Source organism: Amyelois transitella, chromosome 20 (genome assembly GCF_032362555.1).
Source record: "Amyelois transitella isolate CPQ chromosome 20, ilAmyTran1.1, whole genome shotgun sequence".
In the NCBI taxonomy this organism is placed as follows: Eukaryota; Metazoa; Arthropoda; class Insecta; order Lepidoptera; family Pyralidae; genus Amyelois; species Amyelois transitella.
In genome coordinates, this window is record NC_083523.1 from 7,637,997 (window position 1) to 7,656,929 (window position 18,933).

The window sequence follows — 18,933 nt, forward strand, 5'->3', positions numbered from 1 at the left end:
TAATTGATATGGATCCATTAATGAACATCTGACCTGATCTTCTGCCTTTTTGTGTATTATTCGTTCATTTACAATAAATAATTATATGAGAGTCATTGGTATGAAATGTCTTCATGAATTTTGGTGAACTGAACAGTTTACCACTAAGGACCATATCAATCAAAAGATACCATAAAAATGTTCAGTGTAAAAATGATTCACCTTTGTATGAGCATCGTCAACGTGCCCATCCGGCCAATCCTCGTTAGTGAGACGCGTCTGAAAGTTACACCGCGGCCATCTTGTGAAAAGTTATTTACACACACAACAAAATGGCGGACGTTTGACGGACCGCTCCTCAACCATAATACTGACACTCTAAACGTTACAGATAAAATTTTGATTGATGACGTTTATCTTGTTGCTAATAATAAATTATTTAGCGTAATAGTGACTTTATTATGGTTCATTAAAACAAATTAGCATCGCTCAAAACTACAGTAAGAACTTGAAATTAAACATAAAAAAAAAAAATTGCACACAGAATCCGATTAAAAATTTTTCTAAGATGCAAATAGAAAAATATAGCAATGTGCAGTTACGAACATGCAAGTGCAATCCTACAAGGTGCTGGAGCATATAAATAAAAAGCAATAATTTATAACATAAATATTTATTTTTGGAAAAAAATAACATAAATAATAATTAAGTATTGCATTCCTAATCAATTATCTTCTGTACGAAATCACGAAATGATTCTTGTTTATCTTACATACCTCTATCTGTACGCATATAATAATGATAATTTATACAATAAAAGCATTAAAAAGCAGGTTTGTTATAGCGGCATTACATACAAAACTACCTTTGCACCACAATCCATGTTTAAAATAATATATTATATTAAACAACACATACTATTAAATGAAAGTTAACTTTCGGTTGATGAACCTTGTAGTTTTTTTTAATTAATTAAAAAGAGGAGAGAGTAAAATAATTTTATAACATTGTCAAGTACATTATCTTCCTACTGATTGAATTGTGGTACTACGAAAATATGTACAATATTAGACATTTTACTATGAAAAATTATAATGTGCTTTTCAAGCCATTACTGTGCAAACCTTCAATACCATTACCATAACACCATATTTCGTTTCCAAAAATCTTTAAAGAAGAATTCGAGAAATTAACTAAAAATAGTACGATGCTACTTCTACACTACCAGAGATCTACACTTCAAATTAAATAGGAATAGATTATAATTACATATTCTTCTTAATACATTTCATTATGCATGAAATGATTAGAATAAGAAATAATAATAAAAATAAAGAACCAAGCAATAATTCTTACATAAATAAAATAGCTTTCGATACAGGCCCTAAAATAGCTCCTTGAGGAACACCAACTATACAATTAAGAATATCTACGCCTAGAAGAAATCTCATTAAATCATCAATTGTTTTAATAACTACAATGTTACCTGTTGATGTTGTAGTTTTTTATCCAAACTATCTAATTTGTTGTCGTCAGTCTGTGTTTCTGACAACTCGTTCAGTTTGGTGTTCAGGTTTGAAGTGAAATTCTGTTCGTTTTGCTTTTTCGCCGCTTCTTCTTCGTCTGATGTGACAGTCACGTGTGTGTAGGGCTGAAATTGATAAAATTCTATTATGACCATAATGAGGATAGATTTTGAATGGTTTTATGAAATAATTGTACAAAGCATCGATGAATTGGATTTATATATGAAAAATACCAAGTCATTGTCCATATATCATGTTTTAGATGAATATTTTTAGGGATTAGCCCTATATAGGTTCGTTATAAGGTCATCATAATTGGAAGGCATGTAATCTGAAGATTGACATAAATTTGCATAAATAAATATTTTGTCTATCTCATGATTTCTGTCAAATGAAATATGATAAATAACTTTGTATCAGCAGGTGTCTATAAACATTGTATCGTTTTATACTTTAAAATAAAAATGTTGATCCCAAATATAGTAAGTGAAGTAGGGTACTTCATAAAACTCACCTCGCTATTCTGTCTGCTATGTGGATTAGATGTCTCAGGTGAAGACTGTCCTTTATACCAAGCTTCAGCTGAAGGTCCTCGATCAATATCAACTCCTGAATCCCTGCTTTCTCGCAACTTAGCATCCATATCATGTGACAGTGTTCTTTTGTAAAGCAGCTTTTCAATTTTAGTTTCCTCTTGAAGGAATGAAGTGATATCTGGCCGTGGAGCGAGCGTCAGGTCTACGTCTAGGTAGCTATCATCTTGACCTTCAATGCCAAGGAAACTGGTGCGTTTATTTCTAATCTCTTTTTTGATACGACGCGCTGAACTTGTGTGTTTGAAGTTGCCCTGAAAAATTTTATCATTTTCATAAAATTGTTTGTCATCTGTTAAATTATTTATTTGGTACACCGAAAAGTTACAATCATATTTAGAAACATTAAAAAAGTAAGATACCTAGTTTTGTGACAGAATAATATCAGGAAACATCACGTTATGATAAACACACAAGTCAAGATATGTGCGAATAAAAGTAATCAAGTCATGATTACCTACCACGTGAATAAGATCATAAACATCAAGTCTAGACAGTTTAAATTAAATTTTAAAATTTTCCAGCGACAAGGTTAAATAAATAGTACATATATATCTCTACTTATAAAGGTAAATTGTACTGTAGGCTTAAGTACGAAAATTTACCATCTCAAACCAAAAAAGTCCATAAAATGTTATATTTAATAGATATACTCTCTATTGCACCATAAGAAAAAGAAATAGGTATAATATGTAAGGTATAATATGCAAGGAACCATATTATACCTTAATATGTTTCCCTACATATTATACCTTAAATATGTAAATGAGAAGAATTTGCTATCACCGTAGCCATTTAGCAGTCAGTTAAACCACCTAACAAGACATTTATTACCTTATCGGTATGGGGTTAAAAAAATAATAACTTACATTGCCAAGTAGTTCATCATCAGTAGTTTCTTCCGTGGGTGGTGGAGGTGGCTTTTCTTTTGGTGGTTCCATTACATTAGATGGCATATCCAATGGGAATGCTCCTGCATCATCTACTGAATTCTGATAAACAATGTCTATGTTTTCGTACAATGGCGTTACTGGTATCTTTTGATCTGTATCAAAATCTATGAGTTTATCCACTTTATCATTAACTTTTATAGGTCCAACTTTTTCATTTTCTAAGCTTTTTTCTGTCGTATCCATGGCGCCGGTGTTGTCAAAACTATCTTCTGAATCAAGTTCTTTGAAAGCCAAATCTAGCGCATCATGAACCTGAAGAATAGTATTAGTTTTATAAATTAAATATTCTGAAACAGAACTCTGTAAACACATAAGTTTAACATAATTTTAAAACACTTTATTATAAAAAGCTAAATTATTCTTAAACAATTAAATACTCAGATGTTATAACAAGAAAACGAAAAAAAAAGAGGTACTTCTAAAAAGAAAGAAAATGCTTTCAAAAATAAATCGTACATTCTCATTCAAATATGCGAGAAAGAATCATCACAGATTTTCGCTAATTACAAAACAATAGAAAATGCGTGCATACAAATGTCATCATCAAGCAAAATGATAAACATGCGCAGAAAATGAAAGTTAAATGAAGCGAAACTACACGGAACAGACGAGGCTTACCTTGTTAACCCATCACCAAAAGCTGATGTAACAAGACCTAGCACAAAGGAATCAGAACGGAACAATTATGTCTTTTAATTAAAGCAGTGAGGTTACATCTACGCACTGAGAGCGCACTTTATAATCTAAGCCCACGACAAGATAAAAATGTATTTGAACAAGATATGTCTACTGATAATGTTTTATCTGGTACATGCGTTTTACATCCCGATTTACATAAAAGTTCATTAAAATTCACTAGTCATCCATTGATTAATGATAATGCATTGTTACGCAGTTGAATATGATAATATTTATGCCGTTAAGATGAGAGGTGGAGCCACATATACATATAATAAATAAAACCCATACATAACAGTGTAACATATATTTTGATAATATGAATTTACAAATATCACGTCTCACGAATAAATAAGTAGGTATTCTAATGATTTCATTTCTATTGGGGTCTAAATCTAATATTCCGATGATTGGATCATAAAATATTATATAGTATAATGACTACAATGGGTACTACAAATATAACCCTGTTTACGTTATTACATTTAAAATACAATATGACAAATGTTGATGTGATCTTGATTTGCTAAGTGCTAGGAATTCAACGTGTTAAAAATGTATCACAATTAAATGTAAAATCTAAAATTCTATGATATAATTTTAAATTGATTGGTTTTTTAAATTAATTTCATTAGTACGTATGCATGTGGATCTACTGATACTTTTATGGTTTAGTTACAATATAATGTTTTAACAAACTGGAAATCCAGAATTTTTTGGTGAGATCATAAAAATTCTAGAAAATTTTGCTCATAATCAACTTGTTCTCATCTAGCTTGCACAGAAACGGCAATGTATGAGAAGAGAATGAGCTTTTGTAAACTACGAGTAAACCTAATAATTGTTATCATTATTGGCATTGACACTGGTTTTATTTGCTACCGTTTTTGTTGTTACTTTATTATTTATGTACAATATAGTTTTTCGCCTATTTGGTTCTACATAACGTTTTGTTCTTTTTTGCCAAAAAGGATTAGTTTCTTGGTTACTTACTTGTATATCGGGATTGGGTTTGGTATTATTGCATGTCTCATTAATGACTTCACCGATTTGGTCATTAGTGATACGTTTGTAGCTATTAGTGGGGACTTGACTGTATGAATCATCAACAATTAAGTCTGTAGATGAACATCTAGATGTGCATGTTACATCAGCTAATTTGTTAGTAAGCAATATATGGCTATCGGTTAATGTTTTTAGCGGTTTAATGGAATTCTTTGGTGAAATGTTAGTAGTGGTTGTAATATTAGAGACAGTTACCATTGGCATGCTCTTGCTATCAGATTCGTTAGTAGTACTACTTGTTTTACAGTTAGAGTTGTTCCCAGCACCAGCGTTCATTTTGTTGCATATTTCATTCAAGTTCAAATGTATAGTCATTTTCCCTTCAAAAACCACTGTGTCTCCTTCTGATGCAGTAGACACAGGTTCGTTTAAACTTACACTAATATCTTGATTTTCCAGACTTTTAAGTGTATCATCATCTTCTTTGTCCATTTGTATTTCAGTTACTTCTTCAGTAACACTTAACTCCTCCGGTTGAGATAAAGCTTGAATATAATTACTTCCGCTGTCAGTATCTTCTGCTTTGCTTATATCCTGTTCTTCAAATTCTTCCACGATGACATCTTCATATATAGTTTTGACAGGTTCAGGTATCTTCTCTAATGGTTCCTCTATTTTATTTGGTTCTAGGATAGGTAAACTATCTTCGTTAGGAGAGTCATATTCTGAAATTTCCATCATTGGTTCCCCAATAGGAGATGCGACTTGAGTTAAATCAGCAATATCATCAGGTGGAACGCATGAATCTCTCGCGGTGTGAATTCCGCTGTCTTCTGTTTCGATATCACTTGGAATAGTATTGTTTTGCATGTCACCGCAGTCGAAATCTTCTAAACTTTGGATTCTCTCAAAAGAATTTGGGGAAGATTGTCCGTTGATATCCAAACTATCAAGAGACCGACAAAAGCTCTGCATTTGACTTTCAATACCTGATAAACTTGATTTTAAAGAGCTATCAGACATTTTGTCTTTTGTATCATTGTCAACTTTGGATTCCATTTGTTCGATTTCTACTTCAACCGCTATTTTAGGTATTTCTTTATTCTTTGCAGCATCGAGACAAGACAATCTTTCTTTAAGACTCATTGACACTTCTTTTACCTCTGGTTTTATAATTTTTATGTCTTCTTCCGATGTTTGTGACTTCAGACTGGATAACCGCTCTTTTAACGATTTAGTATTATTAAGATCCCCATTGGACAATCTTTTCGCTTTATCGATTTCTGTAGATGCTGATTTAACTTTTTCGAGAGATGAAAGGCGTTCTTTCAACGGTTTTACTTCAACAGGTAATTTATTCAGGTCGCTTGTAGATTTTTGAACATGTGTTTCTTCCGTAAACTTTTCTAAGCTAGACAGTCTTTCCTTGATCGACTTTTTGTTTGCAATGTCAGGTAATTTTGGTTTATTTGTGTGTGACTCTTGTGAATTTTCCCTTTCAAAATGCTCTCTTCGTTTGTTTATATCAACTTTGGGCAAGTCTTTCTTCTGGCTGCAATTTTTGCTGTCAGTAGATCTTTCTTGTTGGAAAGATGAGACCTTTTCTTCAATTTTGTTGCTGACAGATGTTCTGATTCTGTTAAGATCTCCATTTAATTTTTCAGGTGATTTTTCTTCGAAATTGTTATTGACGACCGTTTTTATGATGTTACTGTTAGTTTGGGAAATAATTCTTGATTTATATCCTTCAATGGCTCCCTCGTATGTGTATTCTTCTGGTTCAGGAGAGCTGATGGTCGTGGTCGTACACGTGTCGTATTCGTTGGCACTCGATCCAAGTTTGTGGTCTTTTCCGCTGTTTGAAAGGTTGTCGACATCGGAATGGTTCTTATCCAGGTCGATACCATCGCTCTGAAAACCGTAATATTATATTTAAATTTACTCAAGCTTACATGCGTCCGCTGACCGAGAAACTAGTTGCCTTATCTTGATTGATGTTACAGGCTTGATATAACCTCTTTATATGACTAATAGAATAACTAAATGACGTGTGTAAACATATACATATATATATATATATATATATATATCTGAATTAATGATGGCAAATTTGAGTTCTTGTAAATATGGGAACTGATTTAACCGAATTTAACCTTAAATGGATTATACATTTAAGGTTAAATTCGCTTGCAAAGGTTGCAGAGGTCAGATGAGAGCGGCTTCTTATTCAAACCTGACTTGACACCATCCAAGATCGGGATCATGGTCACAGATGCATCCGAGGATCCTCTCCGAATAGATGAGTTGAATAAACAACCAGGGCTGACGCGAGAAGGATTAAAATATTTGTCTAAAAGTATAAAATGTGGTGTCTACTCACAGCCAAACTGTGTGTATCACAGTCTTCACTAAGGCTGCTCTTGGTACTGGAGGTGCCTATACCAAGGTCACTGAGGTCGTGACCGTCGTCATCTGCGTACAAAGCCAAGGGGTTCCGCCTTCTTCGCCCAGCTCTGGAAATAAATAAACCTGTGGTCAGAAGGGTTTTGCTCAATACGATCAAATGAAATTTGTTTATAAAATAATTAATGATATTTTTGACGACAAATTCTAATTTTAGTCAAATCTTTTAAATTCTCTATTCATTAATAAAATAGAGCATTTATAAGGGATGGTTACACAGATTTGAATATGTATGTCGTCATCAAAAATTATTGCGATTTCTATTACTGTTACAACAATCATAGTCATTAGAATACTACGAACATAGAGTCAAGTAAAAATAGATGCGTCGTAAGATACATAATATATTATTAGTTTGTAAAGTCACCGCATGTACCGCACAGGACACACTGTCGGCCATTACTCATAGATTGCCGTCACCGAAGACATTTATACTATCCACAAGATCACTAAGTTTCATAGTGTGTATGTCTACAGTTTAACAAGAACGTGCATTACATACACACAGGGATATATTTTATTTAAAAAAATTAAAAATTAAGACAACGTGTAAAGATAATCATAACTTTAACTTTACATTTATAAGAAACATATTAGTGCCGTGTGGTTCCCGGCACCAATACAAAAAAGAATAGGACCACTCCATCTCTTTCCCATGGATTTCGTAAAAGGCGACTAAGGGATAGGCTAACAAACGTGGGATTCTTTTTTAGGCGATGGACTGGCAACCTGTCAGTATTTGAATCTCAATTCAATCATTAAGCCAAATAGCTGAACGTGGCCATTCAGTCTTTTCAAGACTGTTGGCTCTGTCTACCCCGCAAGGGATATAGACGTGACCATATGTATGTATGTATGTATAGAAACATATTATAGATTGTGTTTTTATAGATATTATTACAACGTCCTCACTAGCACTGCGAGACTTTGTTTTGGTTGAAGTTATGCGCACTCTATAATAGTGTGATCTCTATGCTAGACTTAACAAATATCTTGTTCATAATGATTAGCCGAGCCATTAAGCACGCGGTTTTCTCATCGTTTTCAAAGTATGCAGGTGTGGTATAACACCACCTCCAAATTAACTTTCCCTTTTTGATACAGTGCAACTATGAATTTTGTTGGTTTGAAACATGGAAATTTTTATGATGCATTTAGATATGTTGAGGCTTGTTTAAAGTAAAGGAACAAAAACTAAATAAGTTGAAGATGACAGCTATAAAAAAGCATAATGCAATGGCTTGCTAAGAGTATGACTTCACGCTACGCAAATTAAAATATTATTGTTTTAATAAAAAACCTTCGTGAATCAATAGAAATGATAAAAGATTGTGTTAAAATAAGGTTTTCCTTACGGAGAACATAAAAATAGGAACGTAAATTAGGAAAATTTTACATAATAGTGGGTTGCTGGAAAAAAATTCTCTAGAAATAAGTAGTGCCCTTGTACTGAATTTCTCTTTATTTTAATTTTTATTCTTATTTTCCTTGATGTACCTACATAAATATATAAAATAATACCACCACTACAATCAGATGATGACGATCGCTTCAATTTTAGGATTCCGCACCTAAAAGGTAAAACCGGGACCTTATAACTAAGACTCAACTGTCTATACGTCAGTCACCAGGCTTTATCTATATTTATAATATCCTACTCCTTGATTATCGTCATGGAACCAGGGATTTTCTCCAAGAAGAAACCAAAATAACGCCAAGAGGATGATAGCAACTAGTTATACAACTACATTCATAAGTAGTCGTAGCAAGTCAAAACACCATGGAGCCATTTACGGAATAAATTTTAAGATGAGTTCCATTGGAGCGATATAATTCAAATCCAATTCAAACCAGCAGATTCTCATTAAATGTCAGTGAAGCGAAATAATTTCAATGAAGAAAAAGAAATCTTATTAAACGTAGTTTTTTTCTGCTCATATACTACATATATAAAGATTTTAATGATTATACCTAAAGTACTTACTTTAATTTTATTTCAAAATCATGCATACACATAATTATCACGATAAATGTCTTTATCCCTTTGCTTTGTAATGGAAGCAAGATTCGGTGATAGGGTAAGGTTGCCAGGTCAGGTAAAAAATATCCCAAATTGACGAGTTTGCATAAAGAGACTTATAAATGTGAATGTAGCGAAAGAAGTGTGCAGGGATCATGACAAGTGGAATGATATAATCGCCCTAGAAAGAGGCGTGATTTTATATATGAAATGCCAGTCCATCGCTTTAAAGAAGAATCCAAACTATCTTAAATTCTAAATTGTTAATACAATTTGGTATTTCATTTACAATTCCTGGAGCAGATATTTAATTTCAATAGTTTATTTCCGATTTCTCACCTACAAGACTTTCAATGGACCTTGCATTGTTGGTGGGAATCGTGACCTTAAGGGTACTTAGGAATGGCTAGAGGTCTATTAGCTCGCATTTAAAGCCTGGGAAAAAGTAAGGGTATCGTTAATGGCTTATATCTTCATAACGATCTTTGCAGAAGTATTTATATAAATGTAAAGAGCTGTTAGACATAAGTTCTTATTACTTGAGGCTTTTGTGTTTTTTGCAATTTTGTGAAATTATTTTCAATGAAGGGAAAGGCTTTTAAACTTGGGATTCTTATTTTAGACGATGAGCGAGCAATCACTGTCACTATTTGAATCTCAATTCAATCATCAAGCCTTACAGCTGAAGGTGACCTTACAGTATATCCAAGAAGGCTCTGGCTACTCCGTATGGAAAAAAGTAATTACGTATGTGTATTTTTTTAAACCCCAAAGTTAGTTCGAGACTTGTGTTATGGGAATACTAACTCAAATAGATAAACATCCAAAACCAAGGCTAAACAGAAAAGTTATTTTTTCATCACATCCTGATCGAACCCGGGACCTGTTGATTAAGAGGTGAGAATCGACAACTACGCCCGCCCGCCAGAATTCCGAAAACCAGACGTTATGAAGAAATGTGAAAGAATTATCACGGTACAAACTCTCTAAGGTAAGATGCTGACCGACTGATGCTGACGTTCTGTCAACATTATTATTAATTTACTGTGTATTCGCTGTGCCCGCGAGTTCGTCCGCGTGGAATAGTTATTTTGAGCATCATTGAAGCCCTCAAGGATGAATAATTTACCCCGTTTTGTTTCACATTTTCCATTATTTCTTCGCTCCTAATAGTAGCAGCGTGATGTTACATAGCCTAATGGTCTATTCAACACAAAAAGTTCAATTCGAACCAGTAGTTCTTGAGATTAACGCGTTCAAACAAACAAACTATAGCTTTATAATATGAGTATAGATTTGCCAACTAAACAATATAATTGATTTTAAAATTAAGAACATTATGATTCGACTAAGCGACCCTTTACAGGTATGGCAAACCAAAGAAGAAGAGTCTTAAAAATAGCCGAATGATCGAACGAGACAGAACAGCTGCTTTCTATTCAAATTGTCCACATGTATTATGGCGAAAGCGCTGTGACAGCTTGCCTTTTGACTGGTTTCACTTTTCTTCTTATATCATAGCCGATAATATTATTCATTAGTTGTAAAACACATTTCGTAACCGCGACATTCACCTTGACGCATGTTTTCACTGCTTCTTTAGTGGTCAGTGGGTATGAGGTTTTATTTATTTACTTGATTCAATCGTATTTCATTACAGGTTTACGCGTGTCAAAAGGTTGATTTATTATAAAGTAATTTGTACATACATACTTAGTTGCTTTATTAACTTAGTGAATGAGAAGTCAAATATAGTAGGTACCTATTATCCTAAATTAAAAAAAAAAAACATAATTTTTTCTTTCTTAAAAAAAATAATCTTTAGTAATTAGGTAAGTTATACTTGTTTATAAAGAAATCTCATTATCGTATGAGACAAAATAATTATAACAAAGTTATACTTTTTTAAACGGATTGTTTTTCAGGCGATACATCAGCATTATGCCACAATAGGTATGTAGAAGATACAGATAAACTTGAATAAGGGAATTGGCAGTCTCATAAAGTGATACAACCACGATCCAAGCTGAATTAGCTCTTCCGTTCTGAACGCCTAAAAATGCGAACATCGCAGGTACGAAACTAAAAGAAGATACCTACTCATATTTTTCATGTGCCGTGCGGTTCCCGGCACCAATTAGAAAAAGTGTAGGAACACTCCATCTCTTTCCTATTCAATCTCATAATGACTAAAATCGTGATTATATAATAAGTTAGCAGTTCCAATGATTTTGTGCTAAAAAAGTTATCTAATTATTTGACTATTGCAAATGATGTACTGATTTGCATCACACGTTTTCCAAAACAAGGAAGTTTCACGGAAAATATGTATTTAGCTATATTAATGATTATAATGATGATAATTTCACCTTTTTGCAATTCTTTTTTTAACCTCATACTTGTAATTTCTTTTTATTATGCCTTTAAGACAAAGATGTTTTTTATGCTATCATTATAATTTGATATGTAAAAATTTATGGCCAGTAATTATTAACATTTTACAATATTACTGAGGTCAAGAGACAAGTATCTCTATGACCGTTTGCAAATGCGTTGAATTTTATGGTTCTTTCGGTTAGCTGAGCATAAAATTTCATGGTGTTTACAAATTAAAGTAATTATATCGAATACATATTGAATGAAAATGTACGTAACGAGTTTGTTAGTACCAAGTGAATGATATTTAAAGCTATGGGTATTTTTCTGAAACTGTTCTATTATGTGTCTTTGTCTAATTTTAGCGAAATTCATCAGTTACTCTGTATTCTACAAATGTAGATATTACCTAAGTAAGTATATTAGTAACTTTTTCCTTTTACATCACAGATTTTTGTCAAATTTTAGGACAGAATAAAGAAAACCGCATTAATTTTGCAAATATTTAATTTGGAAAAATATTTTAAAAAAAGTTTTTTTTTTTACTTTTTAAATGTTGGAATTCAAACATCACTGGCTGAAAGTGGCAAGCTGGACGCAACACAAAAAAAAAAAACAAAAATATAATTTTCACAGGAATTGAAAATCGAATCCTACTCGTGAAGTAGACTCGTGCGTTCGGAATCACGACGTAATAGCCCGAGGAACATTCCGAAGTAATACCTGGTAGTGCACTAATGCCGAATTTGAAGCATGCGGGCGTGCGCGGAATGTGGTAATGGTTCTGTTCTGTGCAATTTATTAAAGCATTTTATTTCTAAAACCTCACAGTGGGAGATCGACATATGGATGTGCTTGGTTGGGTACGTATTAATAAATGCAATGCAATAATTTGTTCTTTATGTATAACTTGTAATTCTTTGTCAAATGTTTTCCCAGAAAATCGGAAGTTAATTAAATAATATTTATTTAATAGCATAATACGAGATTCATAATCAAGCAAATATCTAATAGAACGTGATTTAATTCATTAGAATTAAAAAAAACATTTGAAACAACTGTCTATTCCTTTTTATGTTTCCAGAATAAATTAAACAAAATGCGGTTTCGTCGACACAAGGAAATGAAATGGCTGCCACAGCACTCTTGCATGACTCATAAAAATAACGTAGACTATTCTAGTGCCGGCTGTTAGAGGGAATCTGTGGAGTACGGTATCTTGGACGTCAAATTCCTTAATTAAATTCAAAATTTTAATTTACTTTTTCACACTTAAGTATTCGTGCTGTGTGGTTCCCGGCACCAATATAACAAAGAATAGGGCCACTCCATTTCATTTCCCGTGGATGTCGTAAGAGACGACTAAGGGATAGGCTTATAAACTTGGGATTCTTATTTTAGGCGATGGGCTAGCAACCAGTCACTGAATCTCAATTCTATCATAGGACTAAACAGCTGAACGTGGCCTATTATGTCTTCTTCAGGACTGTTGGCTCTGTCTACCCCGCAAGGGATATAGACGTGACTGTATGTATGTAAGTTTTTGTCCAGACAGAAGCACATCAGTTTTAATGGACTGTTAGATACAAAACTATGAAAATTATGGTAAACTTACGACTTTTCAAGGCTAGATATAGGTACTAGGTGGTAATGAGACCTTGCTAACCATCAAGCAATTGAAATCAAATGCACTCAAATAAAATAACCACAAAGGGAATATCTTCCGCTGAATTACTATCCTTACACAAAATTCTGACTCAATCGTGGGTCAGGTTAGAATAAAATGAAAAAAATTGAAGAAGTTGGACTATTAGAAATTTAGATTTTGCGTTTTCATTTTGTCGTGGTATAGTAAAATTTACAATTGATAATCCAGTTTTAACTTCTTGTAGTTTCCATTCCAACTTTAAAAATGTTTTTATCATGGTTTAACTGATTAGATTACAGGATTTAAAACTACAGTCAATTGGAGTAACTTTGGCCTCTCAGGGTAACATTAATCCACACTATTTTTGTAATTACTTTGATTAAATTATCGATAAAAAGTATGAATTAATATAGAAATTTAAATTGTTAATATGAAATACGATAAAAAATTATGATTAAAGTACTTGAAACGGAAGATAACGAAGAATAAATAAGAAATAATAAGAAGACGAGGGACTATGCTACCCCGAAAAGGACCAAAGTTACCTGAATTCACTATAGTTGTTTAGTCACACTATCCATACTATTATGTGATATAAATATAGAAAACTATTAGTAATCCGATGTGCCTGCATCTGTTCTGTACGACGGCGACTGTTTTTGTGAATCACCCCACGCCACGTTCAAAATAGATCAGTTCTAGAATACGGGCTAGCTTTGGTCCTTGGCTTCGTTTGTTTATGATCATGAGAAGGAATTCGTGTGCCGTGTGGTTCCCGGCACTATTACAAAAAAGAATAGGACCACTCCATCTCTTTCCCATGGATGTCGTAAAAGGCGACTAAGGGATAGGCTTATAAACTTAGGATTCCTCTTTTAGGCGATGGGCTAGCAACCTGTCACTATTTGAATCTCGGTTCTATCATTAAGCCAAATAGCTGAACGTGGCCATTCAGTCTTTTCAAGACTGTTGGCTCTGTCTACCCCGCAAGGGATATAGACGTGATCATATGTATGTATGTATGTAGAAGGAATTCATCCTTCCACTTGGTATTATTGTAGGCGATGGGCTAGCAACCTGTCACTTTTTGAATTTCAATTCCATCATTAAGTTATGCAACTGAATGTGGCTGTTTCAGTCTATTCAAGAACGTCGACTTTGTCTACCCCGTAAGGGCTATCCCTTTTCGACGTGACGTGATTGCATATATAGTATATATCTAAACTAAATAACAGACATAGGTACTTGTACCACAGCATAAATTCGATCCGAATATGGGCAGGTACAGGTTAAAGGCAACTAAGGTATCCCTTAGTCACCTCTCACTATTTGAACCTCGATTCTCTCATTAAGCCAAACAGCTGAACGTGGCCTATCAGTCTTTTCAAGACTGTTGGCACTGTTTACCCCGCAAGAGCTATAGACGTGACAATATATATGTACATATGTAAAGGCACTCATTTGTACATAAAGTGTCGTAATAAAGTTGTAATTTTTAAAATGTACTTATAAACGTACCTTCAGTGTTTGTCTTCCCTCATTCTCACAATAAATTGCCTCATAATCACAGAGTTATGTGTCCAACACAACAATGCTCATGTTTCACGCAATTGTTAGCACATTAACGCGGCGCGTGTCATAAGCTGAAGCGATTTACACTTGCCGTTCGCAGCGTACTTACACCGCGCGACCATTTTTTTTTTAAAGAAATTGTGAACAATTCTGAAACGACTTCACCGATTTTGTTACCCCACAAACTTAAGAAATCTAGTGACAGATCCAGTGACAGACTACATTTCAAATTATCAGTTTGAAAATTATCGCGTTACAAGCGTACTCGAACATGCAAACAAAAAATTAATTTTGCCCAAAGTTACATACATATAATCACGTCTATATCCTTTGCAGGATAGACAGAGCCAACATTCTTGAAAAGACTGAAAGGCTACATTCAGCTCCATGGCTTTATTATATAAGAGATTCAAATAGTGACAGGTAGCTAGCCCATCGCCTACAAGAGGAATCCTAAGTTTATAAGCGTATCCCTTAGCTTTTTACGACATCCATGGGAAAGATATGCAGTGGTTCTATTCTGTCGGAAACCACACGGCACATATCGTCCAAAGTTGATTGGTCGAATAGGTGTGAACGACCTTGATGACCTTTTAGTACGATGCACTCATTAAAAAGTTGTAAATGCTGTATATTCATCTGGTGGAAAAAAACTCGTAAACGAAGAATTTATTGGTACGTTTACTTAAGACTGATTAAGCAACTAAATCTGAATTTTAGTGCCATATTAAATTAAAGGTTCTATTTTAGGGACGATTTTTATACAAAGTCGTGATATTCAGCCAAAGTATTTCTTTTTTTTTTTTTTTCGGGACAAATTACACTGATTGAGTTAGCCTCGAAGTAAGTTCAAAACTTGTGTTACGAGATACTAACTCAACGATACTATATTTTATAATAAATACTTATATAGATAAACATCCAAGACCCAGGACAATCAGAAAAAGTTCTTTTCTCATCATGCCCTGGCCGGGATTCGAACCCGGGACCTCCGGTGTCACAGACAAGCGTACTACCGCTGAGCCACAGAGGCCGTCGTCGTTTATGCTATGAGTTTTTAAAGACATACCTATTCTGTTCAGGAACTCTATGACGTGATCCTTGTCGGCGATAAGCTAGCCACCTGCCACTAGTTGAATCTTAAATCCAACATTAAGCTTTAAGCTGAACCTGGCTTTTAAAGACTGTTGACTATGTCTACCCCGCAAGGGATATAGGCGTGATTATACTATGTAGGTATGTAACTCTTATACTTATTAGAAAAAATACTGATTTGAAAAAAAAATAACGCAATAAAATAAATAAAAAAATCTATTACTTAGTTAACTATATATTAGAAAGAGCGACTCTTGCTAGTTGAAATAGTCTGCTAAATTATTTTATTATGAAACTACATTATGAAAACACTAACTTTTACTTCGGGTCGCGCATTTTTTTAAATATGGCCTATTATTTTTCCAAAAAATTGAAAAGCGAAATCGCTTTCGCTTGTACTTCGAAAAAATAAATTTTGCATTCCAAACAAATGTTGGTTCGTGCAAAAATCCACGAACCTTACGTTTGGCGTGCCAAGTGAGACTGTGGCACGTAAATCGGATGTGACGCGACTGTAATGTTTTCAGATACAAAAGCTAAATTACTAGCAACAAACTGTATTACATCCATGGCCAAGTTACGTGACATTGTTGAGAATGTGAAGTATGTCAGCATACAAATATTTATGTATATATGTATATTACATAAATGCCGTGTGGTTCCCGGCACCAATAGAAAAAAGAATAGGACCACTCCATCTCTTTCCCATGGATGTCGTAAAAGGCGACTAAGGGGTAGGCTTATAAACTTGGGATTCTTCTTTTAGGCAATGGGCTAGCAACCTGTCACTATTTGAATCTCAATTCTATCTTAAAGCCAAACAGCTGAACGTGGCCTTTACAAGACTGTTGGCTCTGTCTACCCCGCAAGGGATATAGACGTGATTACATGTATGTATATATATAACATATCTTGTATATCCCTTGCGGGGTAGACAGAACCTTTAGGTTCCATACATACATTGTACATACATAGGCCATCTTTATTGCAAGTTCCAAGTTTCGCGGTCCAAGCCACCGTAGAAACTAGTACAAAAACTAATGTATGTCTCATTATCATGAAGCAATCATATGATTATCATACACAAGTTAGCGACATTTTTTACAGACTTTCCTCTCCCGATGTGGTGGTAATGTAATAGGTATCGGTCGACGCTATGTGAGGACTACCTTTTTGTCTTACAAGAATGTGGACTCTGGGTGGTTCTTTGCTCATTGAGCACAGCGTAGCAATAGGGCGAGTTCACATTAGTTTGTAGCTGGAGAGATTTCGGGTTCATACATGCGTATAGTCACGTCTATATCCCTTGCGGGGTAGACAGTTCAGTCTTGAGAAGACTAAGAGGCCACTTTCAGCTGTACGGTTTCATGATAGAATTGAGATTCAAATAGTGACAAGTTGCTAGCCCATCGCCTATAAGAAGAATCTTAAGAAAAACTAACTTATTAATTACTGTTTATAACCACTTAAAGCTAATTTATATAATACTGGTAAGATTGAAAGATTGTAATGATGGAACAACATTTTGGAAAATTTTGAGTATATTTTATTTAAAAGTATATTTGAAATATTTCAACAGCAAATTGGTAGAGACCTTAAAAAGTTTCGTACACTTGAATCAGAATTTCATCGATTTCGAACAAATTATATTGCAATGCAAAACAGCCAATCCAATTTGTACAGTGTGCCCCCAGCCTTACTGTGATGGAAAGCATCGATTAACCCAGAATGAAGTGATCAAAGCAAAACGCCAATGTAAGTACCTAGTGGGCATGACAGCCATTTTTTATTTACGGTAATAGACATACATACATAATATACATATATATTATAATAAAATTTTAACTGATCGATGTCTGTGTATAGGTTTATAAACTTGGGATTCTTATTCAAGGCGATGGGATGGCAGCCTGTCACTATTTGAATCTTAACTCTATCAGCCTTTTCAAGACTGTTGGCTCTGTCTACCCCGCAAGGGCGGTTAAAGACGTAACAATATGTATGTATGTATAGAAAGACACAGAATAATATAAAAAGGTCGCATAAATAAAAATAATTTTAACATAATTCTGCTTGTCCTAAGAAAACGGTACCGAGGTCTGCTTTGAAATAATTAACATGTTATATCCCGCGGTTCCCAATGCGGTTATCTTCACCGATAACAAATAAAGTTATGTTTTTATTCCAGCACTAAACTCTGTGATATCACGGACTACAAATAGCATTCTTGTCTAAATTACTTCTATTCCAAGGCTAGTAAATTAATGCAATAGATAGAGTTGTATTGGCACCGTTTACTTACCGTTTACTTTCAATAAGGAATCGATACATTACATAGTTATTGACGATAGTAGGATTTATAAAGTCAAATTTTAGGCCACGTTCTGCTGTTTGGCTTAATAATACATACATATTGTTACATCTATATCCCTTGCGGGGTGAACAGTCTCGAAAAGACCAATAGGCCACGTTGAGCTGTTTGGCTTAATGATAGAATTCAGATTCAAATAGTGACAGGTTGATGACCCATCACCTAAAAGAAGTATCCCAAGTTTATAAGCCTATCCCTTAGTCGCCTTTACAACATCCAGGGCAACGATGGAGTGGCCCTTTTCTGTTTTTAGTGGTGCCGAGAACCACACGGCATAATTTATTGGAATATTATATATCTGTTTCTATATTACCGGTATCCATAACGTAAAACGACTTAAAAATTAAGTCCGGTTAAAAATAAAAAAACAAAATGGCATTTTCACGTGACTGTATGGTTTAGCAATAATAACCGCATCCAAATCTAATGTAATTTAATGTACGTATGTAAGAGTGTTTGTAGTTTTCCATTGGTATTTAAGTGTTTAAATTGCGTAGAGGTAAAACGTGAGGTATGACAGTTTTTTTTATAAACACACTGATATAAAATCACGCCTTTTTCCCGGATGGGTAGGCAAAACTACATCTTTCCACTTGCCACGATCTCCCTTTATGTAGGCTCGGCGGCTTCGGGTACTCTTGACCTGACCCGTCC

General features: G+C 34.1%; 1 protein-coding gene across 5 annotated transcripts in view; it reads right to left on the minus strand.

Moving 5' to 3' along the window:
* LOC106131594 (LIM domain only protein 7) overlaps window positions 1–18,933 on the minus strand; it is a 146,557-nt gene that overhangs the window by 4,968 nt on the left and 122,656 nt on the right. For 3 of the 5 annotated variants that reach the window (XM_013330736.2, XM_013330740.2, XM_013330737.2), the window contains 6 exons: window positions 7,115–7,247; window positions 4,990–6,645; window positions 2,968–3,303; window positions 2,020–2,352; window positions 1,466–1,630; window positions 202–258 (listed from right to left, as the gene is read on the minus strand). In XM_013330736.2, the coding sequence (XP_013186190.2) occupies window positions 202–258; window positions 1,466–1,630; window positions 2,020–2,352; window positions 2,968–3,303; window positions 4,990–6,645; window positions 7,115–7,247 (2,680 nt within the window). The remainder of the gene's footprint in view (window positions 1–201; window positions 259–1,465; window positions 1,631–2,019; window positions 2,353–2,967; window positions 3,304–4,989; window positions 6,646–7,114; window positions 7,248–18,933) is intronic. The other 2 variants (XM_013330739.2, XM_060950073.1) reach the window with 2 other exon arrangements.